We start from the raw sequence: 15,228 nt of genomic DNA on the forward strand, positions 1-15,228 counted from the left end.
TCACCAGATTCTTGTGAGGAGAAGACAGGGAGAAGGAGAAATGTGGACCTCACCTTGAGCTCCTTGAGAAAAAGGCAGGATATATATGCCATAAACAGATCCATAAACCAAGCTGCGCAGTATTTCTTCCACAGGATTTGGTACTTGATAGTCCCCTATGCTAGACTGAGAATATCCCTTCCAACTTGCCTGCATTTAGACACAGGCACAAGATTGAAAGTGAGGTAAATTTGGGTTCAAGCAAGACCCAAGGCTTAATGGCTCAGGAACAGACTGGGGAAACAGGGAAAGGGGTCTGATTTATATAAACTGCAGCCAGCCCCCGGCAACACCCACCTAGTGCATGACTGGCTGCATTGTGATGTGGACTCAAGCTCAGAGGAGACAGAAAGCATCTGCTGAAGTCCCTGCAGGCACCATTGGATACAACCCTGTGTTTTCAGCAGGGGCTGTTAAGTGCTGAAGGGACATCAAGTTGAGCTTTTCTATTGCCCCCACCTCCCACAGGCAAGAAGACCATTTTCAGTCCTGCTTCCCAGTGTGAACAGGATGGAAGACGTTAGCAGAGACATCTCCCTTTATTATTTATGTTGCTAAGCAGTCTCAATAGCCTGGTTCTTGTCTCATGGGAGGTTGCAGGTGAGAGGCATTTGGAGAGAACTGATGGAGCATCTTCTGTTCTTCACATGGGGAAGTGGCATGGGACGGTGAAAAAGGGCTATTGTGAACAACCCCATCTCTGGGTGGCAAGAGACTCTAGGGGTATCTGTGCTTACCCAGGGTTCCGTTTCCTTGGAATGAAGACTGAGGTGTCTTTAGGCTATTAGGCTTTGTTTACACACATGTATGAGGATGGAGGGTTTCACAGCTTTAACCCTCCCATCGATCTTGCTTCCCCATTAGGTTTCCAGGGATGCCTCAAGCCAAAGCTCTGGCTCCAGCTCAGAGCAAGACAATCTTCTGTCTATCCAGCTTCCAGCATCCACCAAACTCACCATACACAACCCCCTCCCCCACCTATACGACTCCATCTTAGGGTGATGTAGTAAATTTATTTCGGCCATTGGCCCATATCAAACAGCAATTCAACATAAAACAGCCAAAGCAATACAAAATTTACAATTCAGGCAATACCAGCTTAACAACCATTAATAATCAGTTAAGATCAATAAAATCACTCCATATATTGAATAAAATTATCTATCTATCTAAAACTTTGTTAAGATCTATCAGATAATTTAATTTACAGCGTAGTTTTGATTCCTCTCAGTAATTCTTAGTTTTAATTGAACTATCAAAATCGTGCAGTGATCCACTTCTCTTCTTATGGAATAAGACATTAATCAGAAATCTAGCGACCGTAAGGGATCTGCTCGGTTCACCATCATTCAGTAAATAAATTAATTTGGTTTCCTGCGTCTCATCAGCAATTCTCGATAATAGTGGATACAGGAATCTGGACCGAGCAGCCGAGTGAACTGGGCAACAAAAAAGTATGTGGTGTAGAGATTCTACAAAGCCACTGTTACAGTCGCATAGAAGGGAAATCTGGCCATTGGAGAATCTGTAACCCATAACATTTGATGGAAAAGCATTGAATCTGGCCTTTATAAAGGCATACCTATGCATTGCCACAGATAAAGTTGTTAGATAAGATGGTGATTTCATTGAAGGTTTTAAACCAAGATTTATCGGAGAACAGGTGCCACAGGCTGTCAAGGTATTGGACTGGAGATCAATCTCCTTTAGCTTTTGAGTGACAGCTCTCTTGGCTGAAACTAAGTCCAATTCCAATAGTTCAAATGGGGATAGCCCAAGGGACACAAGTTTCGAATGTATTACCTTTGCCCAAGGGCTGGGAAAATCATCTCTCCAGAGACACTGAATCAGATGGAGATTGGGGTGTCTATGCCATAATGCCAACCAGTAACTAATATGCGTTTCCATAGAGTGTTTTCTAATGATGTAACATTAAGTTCCAGGCATATAGCAGAGTTGCTTACACACCAGGGTAGTTTTAGTAACCTCCTCAGAAACTGGTTTTGGATTACTTCCAAAGAAAGTAAATTTCAGAGGACCCCCATAATGGGATTGCGTATGCTAATGTCGCAATCACCTTGGCATTGAAAACTTTTAGTGCGGATGGAACGTGGGAAGCTCTGTCTGAAAAGAAAAAGCGCAAAAGTGAAAAGGAGAGGGCTTTAGCTCTGTTTGATGCATAGGTAAGATGGGCCTTCCAGCCCATATTATTTTGTAGAAAGACACCCAAATACTGAAAATTGAAGACCTGCTCAATAAATTTTCCATCTATTCTCCAGTTATAGTTTCTCCGGCTTTTTGAAAAGATTAAGACTGGATTTGGCATGGTTTATTGTAAGAAAATTAGATTTGCAGTATGAACCAAAAAAATTTAATGCTCTCCTAAGCCGACTCTTGTGAAGGATAGGATCACTGCATCGTCTCCATAGAGTAAAAGAGGACAACAATATTGGGCAAGGCGTGGGGCATGAATAGTTTCCTGTGATTCTATCAAAGGCACCCTCATATCGCTGATAAAAAGATTTAAAATGGCGCACCCCTCTATTAATAATTTGTGAGGTTGCCAGCAGGGGTAAGTCTCACCCTGGCAGCAGACCCATTGTGCAGTTGAGTTATCAGCCCCAAAAGCCTTTTGTCAATTCCCCATCGGGCTAGTTTCTCCCACAATAGTTCTCTGGGAATACTGTCGAATGCGGCCTTTAAATCATTAAACAGCCAATTACATATAAATATTTTTGGTGAATTCCCACATGCTAGATATCAAGATACAGTATTTTTGTTTTCATTCTGCTTCCAAAGGGTTATTTAATCCAATTCCATTCAAACTTAATCATAGTGGATAATCCTTTATCCACAGCTACCATTTTTTTAAAACGTCCATTCTGGGACACTTCCCTCTGGGAAAGAGAGCACAGAATGACACAAAACCTGACACTTCATAGAAACCAAGCAGGGGGCTCCTTGCTCCACCCATTTCCTCCCACGTCAGTTTCCTTCGCCTTGATGTAGAGGACCACAGCTACTTGTGGCATCCCAGCAAACTCCTTGAGAGCAGCGGTGATGTTTTCCACCATGGAAGGGACCCACAGCTGGTGTCGCTTTCCAAGTGCCCTGAAATGGAGAACCAGATATTGCTAAGGAAGCAAAAGACACCACAGAAAGCAAACAGGGGCACAGTCCGATCCCGTGCCTTGAGCTCCGTTTGCCAGACCATTGGAAGGCCACCATCTTCTTCCTCTTACCTCACCATGGCAGAAAACCCCTGGCTGAAATTCTCCGGGCAGGAAAGTTGGTCTACGATAGCCATCTCTACTTGCTCTCCAGTGGTGCCGAGCAGGAGGTGCAGAAGCCGCTCTGTAACCAAAGCAAGGCCGGTATTACCAGGAGGGTGATTGCCACACACTTTGTGGATCAGAACCCCTTAATTGCAGGAGGGGGGACTGCTTTTCTGAGCAGGATAGCCTCAAACATTCCTTGTTTTCTGTGCTGTTTGGTATTGTAAGTCAGAACACCAAGAAACAAATTGGAAAACCGTGTTTACGAGGCTCCCCCAGAAGTTGATATTTCCAGAAAATGTGAATTCTGCAGATCTGTCTTGACATGCAAACAGGATGAAATTCCTTCCTCATCCTTGATCCCTAGCAGCCACCTGAAGGAGAGCCTCCCTTGGAAAACCAAGCTGCACTGGAAACCCCCAGAGGCTGAAGGAAAAAGGACTCCATTGCCCCCTTTGCGATGCACTACTCACCCGATAAATTCCTGGTCGTAGTGGAAGTTGGCAACCATCCCCAGGAAAGCGATCAGCAGCTGTGGGAAGTGCCGGCACACAGCTGCCTTGCATTACTGCATCCTGAGGGTGGCGTGCAACAGGCTGGTCAAATGTTGCCGGAAGAGAGAGAGGTGCAAGTCACTTTCCCTGCATTTCTTTGCCCTGAACTGGATTGTTCACTCATGCTTTATGGGGCATCTCAGCATGTCATCATGAACAGAATAGCATGGACTGTATATCTGTTTTTATAATCCCCCATTGCAGCATGGGGGGGGGGGAGAATCCTAGTCCCTTCGGAAAGAAGCCATAACTCAGTGGTAGAGCACTTGCCATGCCACAGAAGGTCCCAGGTTCAGTCCCTGGCAGCTCTGCAAAGCGCGGGGTGAGGACCCTGCCTGAAATGCTGGAGAGCCACTGCCAGTTTGGGCTGACAATACTGAAGGAGATGGACCAAGTGTCTGACTCAGTATAAGGCAACTTCCTGTGGCCCAATAATCGGGCAGAAGAAATATTAAACCCTTCCCCTCGCCCACACAAAAAGGTCCCAACTCCTGATGTAAATAACCCATCACCAACATTTGGGGTTAGGGAAAGGGGGACTGACCCCATGGCCACAGAGAAGTCTGGGAGCAGAGTTGCAATTCTCCCTCAAGTAAATAGCAGAGCAGCTTTGATTGGGTGTTGCTTAGACATCTGGAAGAAGCCCCTTCCTTCACACATCTCTTTATTCCTTCCTTCCATCCCTTTATCATGGGGTAATAGATTCAGGTGTGTTTTGTTTCCTAAACGAAAGCTGCCCTTTTTCATGATGTACTTTGCATATGTGTGTGTGTGTGTGTGTGTGTGTGTGTGTGTGTGTGTAATTCTGTGGCAACATCATCTTTTGGGGCTTTTCTTTTCTCTGCTCCCACTGAATACAGAATACAGAAAGCCCTAGATATTACAAGGTTCTTTGTCCTTACCACAGCAGTGGCAGACTCCACCAAGGGCCCCTGATGCAGTTGCTTGGCCATCAGGTGGAGTAGTTGTTGTTGGTCGGCCGATGCCAAAACCTCCTTCCATATTCTCTGGCAGTCTCTGTGAATGCAAAAACCAGAGCAATGGTCAGATTGAAGTCTTCTGCTTGCTGCCATTCCACAGAGAGAGGAAATGGCTTTCTGAGTAAGCCCTTGTAAGAATTAAAAGGGGTCCTTCTCCGGGAGGGAGCGCTGCCCGGACCTCCGGCAGAGCACAATTGAAAGCCCTTACCAGCTAGTAAAATTACAGAGACCAGACCAGAATTCTAGTGAAAAGCAAGGCAGCTAGTTAAGCCTGATCTTTATTAAAAGCTGGGTGTCCCCCCTATTAGGTAGTGGCTTTTTATGTGGCAGAGAACGAACAGATAACTCTCGAAGCAGTGAGACTAGACTTTTAACAAGGTTTTATTACAGCAAGCGTAAATCAAGTCAGACTTGTCTCTCTGTATACAAAGGAACGTTCCATCAGCGCTCACGACAACCAAACAGAACACGGAACTTACCAGACACAGTTCTTAAAGCTACTACACATCTTTTCTGTTTCTTTTTTTAGAATGTGGGGGAGAGGCCCAGAACCAAGGTGTACAAGCTCTTATATAGACATTTTAAATTGCCCACCCTGGAATCCAAGACCGCCCCCAGAAACATCATAGATGCATCACAGAAGGGGTGTAGCCCAAGACCACCCCCCAGACACATCACATCACAGAGAAGGAGGTCTACAACAGAAATCCAAGTGTGTTGTTTTTATCCTGCCTAGCAAGTTACCTGTTAATGGTCATTTGACTAGATTACCCGGGGAGCCTGGCCAGTCTTTTGTAATGATAAATACTTAGTTCCTGAGCCAGGTCACCGGGTCACACCCTATTCATATCTTAAATGTGCCCGTAAGACAGGATTTGTGAGGAAAGAGACAGTGAGGAGGTTTCCCACTTTGACCTTGCAGATAAATATTTGAGGTCAATTTGTTCAGGTCCTGTGACTGGAACCAAAAAAAAAGAAGATGCAGGAAAAGATGTGAATAGGGTGTGACCCTGTGACATGGCTAAGTATTTATCATTACAAAAGACTGGTCAGAGAGAGAGGAAATGGCACCAAGGGCTTTCTGAGTAAGCCCTGCAGATTCCTAACCTTTCCCTTAGCCCAGTAGAACCTGGAGGGCTCCATACCCAAAGGGAAACTGGAGGAGGTATTCAACCAATTTCGCCAGGTGGTGGTGTAACATGATGGACAAAGCAAAGACGGCCATGTTTCTGCCTTGCACTGTAGGCCCCTGGGTGATCTGTAGGCCTCCAGCAGCACCTCCACCTGTCAGAGAAGGCGAGGGTTTCTGAGACGGTACAAGAAGTGGGGCTGCCATCCTAGGCAGCGTGTGAGTGGTCAGCCTTCCTGCATCATCATCTTTTTTGTTTTGTTCCAATCACAGGACCTGGGAACTTGGGGAACTCCATCTCCCCCTCTCTCATGTACACACGTAGGTTGAGAGATGGCTGTGCCTTGTGCGAGACCAACTTACCCTTGCAAGAGGGCAGCAATTATTGATGAACAATTCTGGAACCGGTCCTCCAGTGGAATTGAGGAGACATAAAGCTCTTATGAGAAGTGCTCGGACCCACATCGCTCGTTCCAGCGTCTCTGCAAAGGAAAGCTAATGGGTTAGTTAGGGTCTCACTCACAGTACCCAACGCTGGGATGCCCTTGAGAGCAGCTCCTCACTAGCCTCTGTCCCAACAAGGATCTGAATCTTGCAGTCTAGCTGAAGCTGGTCACCCCTCCTCTAGGTGGTCCAAGGCCAGCTGGCTTTTGGTACCACTAGCTAGAGCCTCCTCGGATCTAGAGCAGGCATCCCCAAACTTCGGCCCTCCAGATGTTTTGGACTACAATTCCCATTATCCCTGACCACTGGTCCTGTTAGCTAGGGATCATGGGAGTTGTAGGCCAAAACATCTGGAGGGCCGCAGTTTGGGGATGCCTGATCTAGAGGAATGCCATAATGCATCCAATTTTTCCTCTCCGCCAACTTTTCACCAGCTATGCACCTGTAGTTTCTTTAGCATCCAATGTTCATCAAGGCAAGGCTAATTTAATCTCTCCTACAGTTATACCTCCGTACCTCCAGTGCTTTGCCGCTGAACTGCTTGATAAATTCCTGTGGCAACACGTTGACCAATTCCAACGGGTGAAATATATCTGTTTTTATCTTTATAAACTATAACGACATGCAAGAGGGTCATCCAAGGTAATCATACTGTTTCGGTTTGGTCTTCAGTTTTTTAACTACAAAAAATAAATCAAATATATATCATTAATTATGTCATACATTATATTAAGGCCAATGGCCAGCATGAACATGAGTCTATACAGTCCACAATATCTTAACATTGAAAAAATACAGACAAATACAAAAATAAAACATACCTTAGTGTTTGTATACAATCTGCGGAACAGGGGTCAAACAATTCAAATCTAACTCAGAGTTCAAATCTAACTGATTGAACTATGATTTAACTCTGAGTTAGATTTGAATTGATTCATCTAATTATATTGCTTTCAGGATCTTGAGGTTGCATATAACTTTAAAAATTCCAATAGCCTTGATTAACTAGGGTGTTCTCTGTGGTGGAACTGTATATTAAGCTTTTCATTTTCTGCTTCAGGCAGCAGGAGTTACGTATGTGTATGACCCCTGTTCCGCATATTGTATACAAACACTAAGGTATGTTTTATTTTTGAATTTGTCTGTATTTTTCCATGTTAAGATATTGTGGACTGCATAAACTCATGTTCATGCTGGCCATTGGCCTTAATATAATGTATGACATAATTAATGATCTATATTTATTTGATTTATTTTTTGTAGTTAAAAAATTGAAGAAGACCAAACCGAAACAGTATGATTACCTTGGATCACTGTCTCGCATGTCGTTATAGTTTATAAAGATAAAAACAGATACATTTCACCCGTTGGAATTGGTCGACGTGTTGCCTCTTTTTTTGGTATTTTGACTCAAGTCTGCAACACAGGGGTTGTTTCATTAGCATTGATAAATTCCTGTAGCAAGTGGGAAATATCCAAGGGATCGAAGCTGTGAAGAAAACCAGAGCTTAAAGAGCTAATGGCTCTGCTGAGACGCTCTGGCCACTGGGTGGGGCTGTTCACACTGTACAGGAATCTTTCTTTGTGTGTGAGGCTTTTTCTACTTTCGTTTTCAAGCCAGGAGGAAGCAATGGAAGAAAGCTCCCCTGGAGGTTTACACAACTGCACACACTGGGGAGCAAACCGATTGGCTGAGAGCACTTTATGAAACTGGTATGCCTGGGGTCCTATCAACATGCAAAATCCATGGCAAAAAAACTGCACCATATGTGCCAGTTATAACCCCAAGAAAGAACCACGAAAACCACCTGGCTCCAGACCTTGGGCTTTATTAATAAATGTTAACAGTTTGGAAGAAATTGTGTCAGTGTTTTATTGCTGAGAGATTTCCACATAGAAGGGCTGTGTTTAAAGGCTGCTGTGCAAGAAGAAATTCTGCTACGTTTCGTGAACCAGCAAACAGAGAGGCGCAGGAGAAAGGTGAGGGCACCATTTGCAGGTTTCAGTTTTCAATCTTTATTAAAAACTATTACAGAAGCTGCTCTCTACAGCAAGATCGCTGGCCAGAAAGCTCATGGCCTCCAGAGGAGCATGCAAGGAGCCGAGCCCGGTTGCTGGAGCCAGCCACGGGGTTGAGGATTGAGCTGCCCGAGCCTCTGCAGCACCTGCCCAAAGGCTGTGGAACCCCTTTGCTATGAGCCGGGGTGGGAGAGGGATGGGGAGCGCTTTGCAGCGAGCAGAGGGAGGGTTGCTGATGCTTTGCCCCTCGCGAGTCGCTGGCTTGGGAGTCGAGGGGCACATGTCGAATGTCGCCCCCTTTAGGATGGTAACCTCTTTGGATCTAGAGCAGGGGTCCCCAGACTTACCCGGCTTTGGGCTGGTGCCCGCCGCGCCGATCGTGCGGCGGGCCGGAGGGCGAGGGAGTGCGTGCCCGTGCGCATGCGCACACACACTTACTGGCGCGGTGGCGCGCTTCCAGGTCGGAAAAATTGCCAAAAATCGTTTGCGCGCATGCGTATGGGCCTCCCCCCGACCCGGAAGTGCACTGGAAATGACCTCTTCTGGGTCAGGAGAGGCCCATACGCATACGCACAAACGATTTTCGGCGCTTTTTTCTGATCTGGAAGTGCGCCGTCGCGCTGTGCGCCGTAAGAGCGGGCGGCGGCAGCGGGCGGCGGGGGTCGTCACGGGCCGGATTGGGAGGCCAATTGGGCCGCATCTGGCCCGCGGGCCGTAGTTTGGGGATGCCTGATCTAGAGGAATCACAGAATGCATCCAGTTCTTCCTCTCCGCCACCTTTTCGCCAGCTACGCACCCATAGTTTCTTTAGCATCAGTGTTCATCAAGGCAAGGCTAATTTAATATCTCCTACAGTTATACCTCCTTACCCCCAGTGCTTTGCCGATGAACTGCTTGATAGATTCCTGTAGCAAGTGGGAAATGTCCAAGGGGTCGAAGCTGCTCTCTACCGCCAGTTCGCTGGCCAGAAAACTCATGGCCTCCAAAAGCTGCTCCGCAGGAAGGAACGCAGCTGTACTGTCGCACAACGCTGTTCTCTAGATTGCTAATGCGCTCGGATGCCTTATTGTCCCTAAGTGTTTTTATTATTTTAAGAATTTTATAACATACTGCTTATTTACAGTATTCACGGCCCATTGAATAGTAGAACTGAAACAGGGCTGCTTGTGTCAGAAAGGAAATGGCTGCCTTCTCAAACCCCCAGTTGTAGTCCCTCAATTCCCTGGAAGTCCCAAGCAGCTTCCATTGCCTCCTATCATTGAAGGAACCTAAGCAGGACCACCATAGAAATGGACTGGGGGGGGCTCCTGAAAGCAATTGATGCTGGGGGAGGGGATTGGCACAGCATTACCTTGGAGGAAGATCCTCCCTTCTTCCAGGCTGATTTCAGAGATTTCATCTTTGTTGAAATTAATTCCGTCCATGAGAAAAGAGAGAAAAGAAACAGGAATGTCAGAATGTGAGGAATGGATCAGGCCTTCAAGCAGGGATGTCACATTTTTGACAGCAGATTTCTAAAGATGCTAATATTTACACTGGGGGGGGGCGTGGGATGGAGAAACGTTTTGCAAAATAGGGACAAGGAAGCATCTCAAACCAAAATTCTGTTTGTGTGTTGATCTGGGAAGTGCAGATAACATAGGTTTGCATTAAATGGAAATGGCATTCATTCTTCTCTTCTAAAAACTTGCCCAAAGGTCAGGACTTTTTTTTAATCTTTGATAGCTCATTGCCAAACCTGGTGGTACCTGAAGTATATGCAGGTTCTAGCAAGACCCAAGGCAGCCCAAGGAACAGACTCGGGGAAAGGGGGAAAGGGTCTGATTTCTAAACTCTTTAGTCAGCCCCTGACAACACCCCATACAATCCCCATACAAAATCCATTGAAATTGAAAAGTGTCCCCGGACTCATTGAAAAAAAATCTGGTAACCTTAACCTAATGCATGACTGGCTGATTTGCACCAGGCAGTGAATCACAATGCAGATTTGAGGTTCCTGGCCTGCCTTGTGATGTGGACTCAAGCTCAGAGCAGGAGACACTAAGGACCAGTATGTTATGTTCTAGAGCTAAATCCACAGGAAATGCCAACATTCACTTACTGCCAGGAGTTTTTCAGATGCCATGTTCTATACCGACTAAGCAAGGGTCACTACAGCAAACCTCTACATGCTGAGGGTGCCAGAACCTCTGTTCAAACGGCCATACACTTCATTGCTGGGCAACAGCCCTTGGCGGCATGGAATGCATGGCCACCATACCAAGATTCTAGGAGAGACAGTTTGTCATAGCAGACTTGGACCTGGGAAAGCAGGGTTAAAAGCCCCACTCAGCCAGGACCTGGGCGACCTTGGGCTAGTCACTGGGCGACCTTGGGCTAGTCACTCACTTTCAGCCTAACTGGCCTCACCAGATTCTTGTGAGGAGAAGACAGGGAGAAGGAGAAATGTGGACCTCACCTTGAGCTCCTTGAGAAAAAGGCAGGATATATATGCCATAAACAGATCCATAAACCAAGCTGCACAGTATTTCTTCCACAGGATTTTGTACTTGATGGTCCCCTATGCTAGACTGAGAATATCCCTTCCAACTTGCCTGCATTTAGACACAGCCACAAGACTGAAAGTGAAGTAAATTAGAGTTCAAGCAAGACCCAAGGCTTAATGGCTCAGGAACAGACTGGGGAAACAGGGAAAGGGGTCTGATTTATATAAACTGCAGCCAGCCCCCGGCAACACCCACCTAGTGCATGACTGGCTGCATTGTGATGTGGACTCAAGCTCAGAGGAGACAGAAAGCATCTGCTGAAGTCCCTGCAGGCACCATTGGATACAACCCTGTGTTTTCAGCAGGGGCTGTTAAGTGCTGAAGGGACAAGTTGAGCTTTTCTATTGCCCCACATGGCATAGTTTAAAAGCAGATTGAATAGTTCTAAAGCAGATTGAATATTCAGATTGCAGCATACACAAAACTTTTTTTAAAAAAACACTATTTCTCTCTCCCCTCACCATCCCAACATTTTCAATAGTTTCTGATGCCAAGGGCGTTGCACCAGGAGGCTTCGGTGAGGACCAGCTCAAGCTTCAACTGACTGCTGTCGTCGTGCAGAAGCATGTTTGTCATGCTGGCCACATGACCTGGAAGGTGTACGCCGGCTTCCTCGGCCAATAATGCAAGATGATCGCCCCAACCCCAGAGTCGGTCATGACTGTACCTAATGGTCAGGGGTCCCTTTACCCTTTATGGGGCACTCAAACTTCTACTGGACTAAGAGATGTTGGGAGTCTGTGGGGTACACAAAGGAAGCGTTGCAGAGTGAGACAGTGGAAGAACACGTTTAACAAAGCCCAAGCAAAGGCTTGAGATGTCTGCAGGCAAGTCATGTCTCGTTGGGGCCAAGCGGACCTTCTTCGCCCATAGCTGTACTTGGACAGAGCTGCAGCAAATGATGCAGCCGTCCTTCATCCCTGGCTGATGGAGCAGGACAGAGCAGGCTTTACTTCAGCCCAGCAGTCCCAAAGCAAGTGCTGACTGAAGCCCCCTTTTCTATTGGCAGGGATGGAGATAAACAAGCACAATTGCACAATCTTCTTATTATCTATTTCATGTATGAATCGCTTCCTATGAAGACTCTTGTATACGTTACACAGTACAATAAAAACAACGTCTTGAAATACAGGTCAGTTTCTGAGGTGCTTGTAAGGTGTTCCTTGTTTTGAAGCTCTTCAGGCGCCATGCTTCCTCAGCAAAGGTGTAAACCACAGGGGGGTCTGTGGGGCTCAGATTCCTTGGGGTGGGTGGACTTATCTGGGTTCCATGGACTGCAGACACTGCCAGGCAAATGGACAGGCTCACTTGAAGGGCATGGTTGCAACAGCGTTTTACTAAGGGTCCCATGTTTGCTTGTGTGTGAGAGCATTTTGAAAATTTATAGCTTACCTCAAAGGGGCTATTGCCCCCACAAAGTGCCGACATCCTGAAACACCACCCACTTTTTTGGAGCGACAGACTGCAAGGCTGCGAGGATTTTTGAACTAGTCTGACACTAATATAAATACCATCTTGAACATATTTTACAGGGACAATAATCATCTTGTAATAGTTGCCGGGGGGGGGCGGGGGGGCTGCGTCACCATGAAAAACAACAACCAGGAGTCTGTGGGACTTTAAATGACTGTTTTTATTAGGGTGGAAACTTCTGTAGGCCAAAGGCTACTTCCTGACATATCCTGAGGTTTGTAAAGACGACACTAAGGAAGAGGAGCTGACCGTCATACCGCTCTGTAGCTCTGGGAGGGAAAAGAGTTTGCCAATAACTGTCAGCACCCTTAACAAAGGCCTGTACATAGGATTATTTGAGGGAACTCCATGACAATGAAGTATTGAATGTATAGTGCAGATGAGACTTCTGCTGTGTAATTCCTGGGTTACCTCTTGGGCTGGGTGATACATCTATATCTCCAAAATCGAAGTCCATTTTGTGATACTAGTTTCATTATTTTTGACCTGGCATTATAGCATGAATCATTGTGTGTGTGCATGTACCATGCAAAAATCACAATGTGGGAAAAACCATGAAGCCAGCCAATTCTTCTACACAGTTCCATCCTTATTTCAAACCTTGTGATATATCAGTATATCGCGATGTTGTCGTGCCTGCAGAAGGTCCCAGGTTCAATCCCTGGCTGCTCTGCCGAGGGTTGGGCAAAATCCCTGCCCAAACTCCTGGCCAGCCAGTTAGTGTAGACCGGGGTCGGCAACCTAAGGCCCGTGGGCCGGAAGCGGCACAATCGCCTTCTCAATCCGGCCCACGGAGGATCCAGGAATCAGCATGTTTTTACATGAGTAGAATGTGTCCTTTTATTTAAAATGCATCTCTGGGTTATTTGTGGGGCCTGCCTGGTGTTTTTACATGAGTAGAATGTGTGCTTTCATTTAAAATGCCTCTCTGGGTTATTTGTGGGCCATAGGAATTCGTTCATTCCCCACAAAAAAAATATAGTCCGGACGGCTGAAAAAGGTTGCTGACCCTTTGTCTAACATCACACACATTTTTGACTTCATCACCTCATTGTGCTTTCTACAAACTCTTAACCTTTACGCATTTGCTGTTATATCTGTTACATATCCAGAAAATTTTCTACATTTATAGTTTCCCTTAATATTCAAGATTCAATCTAGACCTGTCAGGAGATTTGCATTTTCATAATATTGTTTTAGATATTATTGAAATGTTATCCATTCTTTACACACTTTCTGGTTTGAGTTTCCTCTTTTTCTCCCATTCATTTTCGCCATTTCCAAGTAGCCTGTTCTATCCTCTTCACCTGCCAGCAACCATATTTGCAAGTAAGCAATACAGTTCTCCCAGATACTGATCCCTAACCCCATGATTCTAGTTACTTTATAGTGTAATGCTATCCATGACTCCTCAGAAATAATTTCCATTAAGTTCAATCGGTAAGCATTGGAGACTTTGTCAAGAGCCTTTTCAGAGTCACTTCTTAGGCTTTGAAGGCTGCAAACATATGCATAATCGGCCAGGAATAAGCTGCACTGCACTCAGCGGGGTTTTACTTGGGGAACAAAAATAGGAACGTGCTGTCAACTCACTAGTCCGCACGTAAAGCGTCTTGTTCTTAGCGCATGCGCACAACGCCATCGAGAGCGAAACTCGCTGACTCACGTTTTTGCGCATGCGTCCTTCCCAGGCGTCAGGAAAACAAAGAATGGGAATGACCGCGCCTCCAGTCACTACCGCTATTCGTTCGGTCAACTTGGAAACCATGCCTTCTTAGATTTGCTCCTCGGAAATAGGAGGAGGGATTTGAAGCAGCTCTATCTAGGGGCTCGGCAATCTCTTTAAACAACCCCCAAATACTTTGCCTCGGCTGTCAGATAGCAGAGAACTTCCGCTTTACAATGCGAGTGGGACCTTCTACCCACTCAGCTTCGAAAAGAACGGAAGTTTTTTCGAAACATGCCGCAACGCCTATCTCTAAGGCGAAGCAGCGTCTTTAAGCGGGGATTGGTCGCCGCCGCCACCGACACGTCGTCACTTCCGTCCTGGCCCGGAAGCGGTCTCCTGGCCTCTTCTTTCCTCGCCTCAGCAACTCAAACGCTTCTGGAACCTGAGCTGAGGAGAGTCGTCGTCAAGATGGCGGCGTCGGGGGGAGGCGGTAGCGCCGGTTCTTCCCCGACGGCAACGGCGGAACGGGAGCCCGGCTGGGAGGTGGCGGTGCGGCCACTCCTCTCCGCCTCCTACTCGGCCTTCGAGATGCGGGAGTTGCCGCAGCTGTTGGCCTCCGTCATTGAGAGGTAGGCGGGGCGTAGGGCGTGGGCGGGGCTTCGGGCGATGGTGGGCGTGGTCAGGCCAACACCTGTTCCCGCCCCTTTGGCGCTGAGCGGGATTCATGGCACGTGGAGAGTGACTTGCGTGTACAGTTTATAGGCAATTATTGTTGCTATAAAATGGGATTGAAATTTACACGTATGGCAGCTGACATTTCCATTTCGAGTTGTGTCTCCTACCCATTGATATTGGTGGACCCAGGTTGGTCACGTGCATTGAGCTCAGTGGGTCAACTCTGAGCAGGCCTAACACTGACTGACATCCCCCCTTTTTTGGGGGGGGGAGACATTTATTCTATTGTTATTTTTTTGTATACCGTCCTTCATTAAGAGACAACAGGACGGTTTTTGAAACATAATACCCAAAATGCATGAAGTAGTAATAATAGTAAAATAGGGGGAAAAGAAAAAGGCAAATGCTGGCAAAGAATAAATGCT

General features: G+C 46.5%; 2 protein-coding genes across 10 annotated transcripts in view; one reads left to right on the top strand and one right to left on the bottom strand.

Annotated features, from left to right (window-relative positions):
* Nucleotides 1-1,032: 1,032 nt before the first annotated feature.
* LOC148685245 (uncharacterized) lies at nucleotides 1,033-14,261 on the bottom strand. Of its 2 annotated transcripts, XR_015950430.1 has the most exons (7): nucleotides 14,126-14,261; nucleotides 9,792-9,839; nucleotides 6,341-6,459; nucleotides 4,771-4,885; nucleotides 3,788-3,910; nucleotides 3,282-3,393; nucleotides 1,033-3,150 (listed from the first exon to the last, which is right to left on the bottom strand). XR_015950430.1 is itself a non-coding variant. In XM_088671522.1 (6 exons), exons 1-6 carry the CDS (start codon nucleotides 14,225-14,227, stop codon nucleotides 2,976-2,978), a joined length of 744 nt encoding a protein of 247 aa, XP_088527648.1. In that variant the 3' UTR covers nucleotides 1,033-2,975. The 2 variants fall into 2 exon arrangements, 1 of the variants encoding a protein (XP_088527648.1); XM_088671522.1 differs by lacking the exon at nucleotides 3,788-3,910 and having other exon boundaries at nucleotides 14,053-14,227.
* The window catches only part of UBR4 (ubiquitin protein ligase E3 component n-recognin 4), a 129,911-nt gene continuing 127,546 nt past the window's right edge, over nucleotides 12,864-15,228 (top strand). For all 8 annotated transcript variants that reach the window (XM_035120583.3, XM_035120584.3, XM_035120587.3 and 5 more), the window contains exon 1: nucleotides 12,864-14,757. In XM_035120583.3, the coding sequence (XP_034976474.3) occupies nucleotides 14,420-14,757 (338 nt within the window). In that variant the 5' untranslated portion in view covers nucleotides 12,864-14,419. The remainder of the gene's footprint in view (nucleotides 14,758-15,228) is intronic.

This window comes from Zootoca vivipara, chromosome 6 (genome assembly GCF_965207765.1).
Source record: "Zootoca vivipara chromosome 6, rZooViv2.hap1.1, whole genome shotgun sequence".
Taxonomy (NCBI): domain Eukaryota; kingdom Metazoa; phylum Chordata; class Lepidosauria; order Squamata; family Lacertidae; genus Zootoca; species Zootoca vivipara.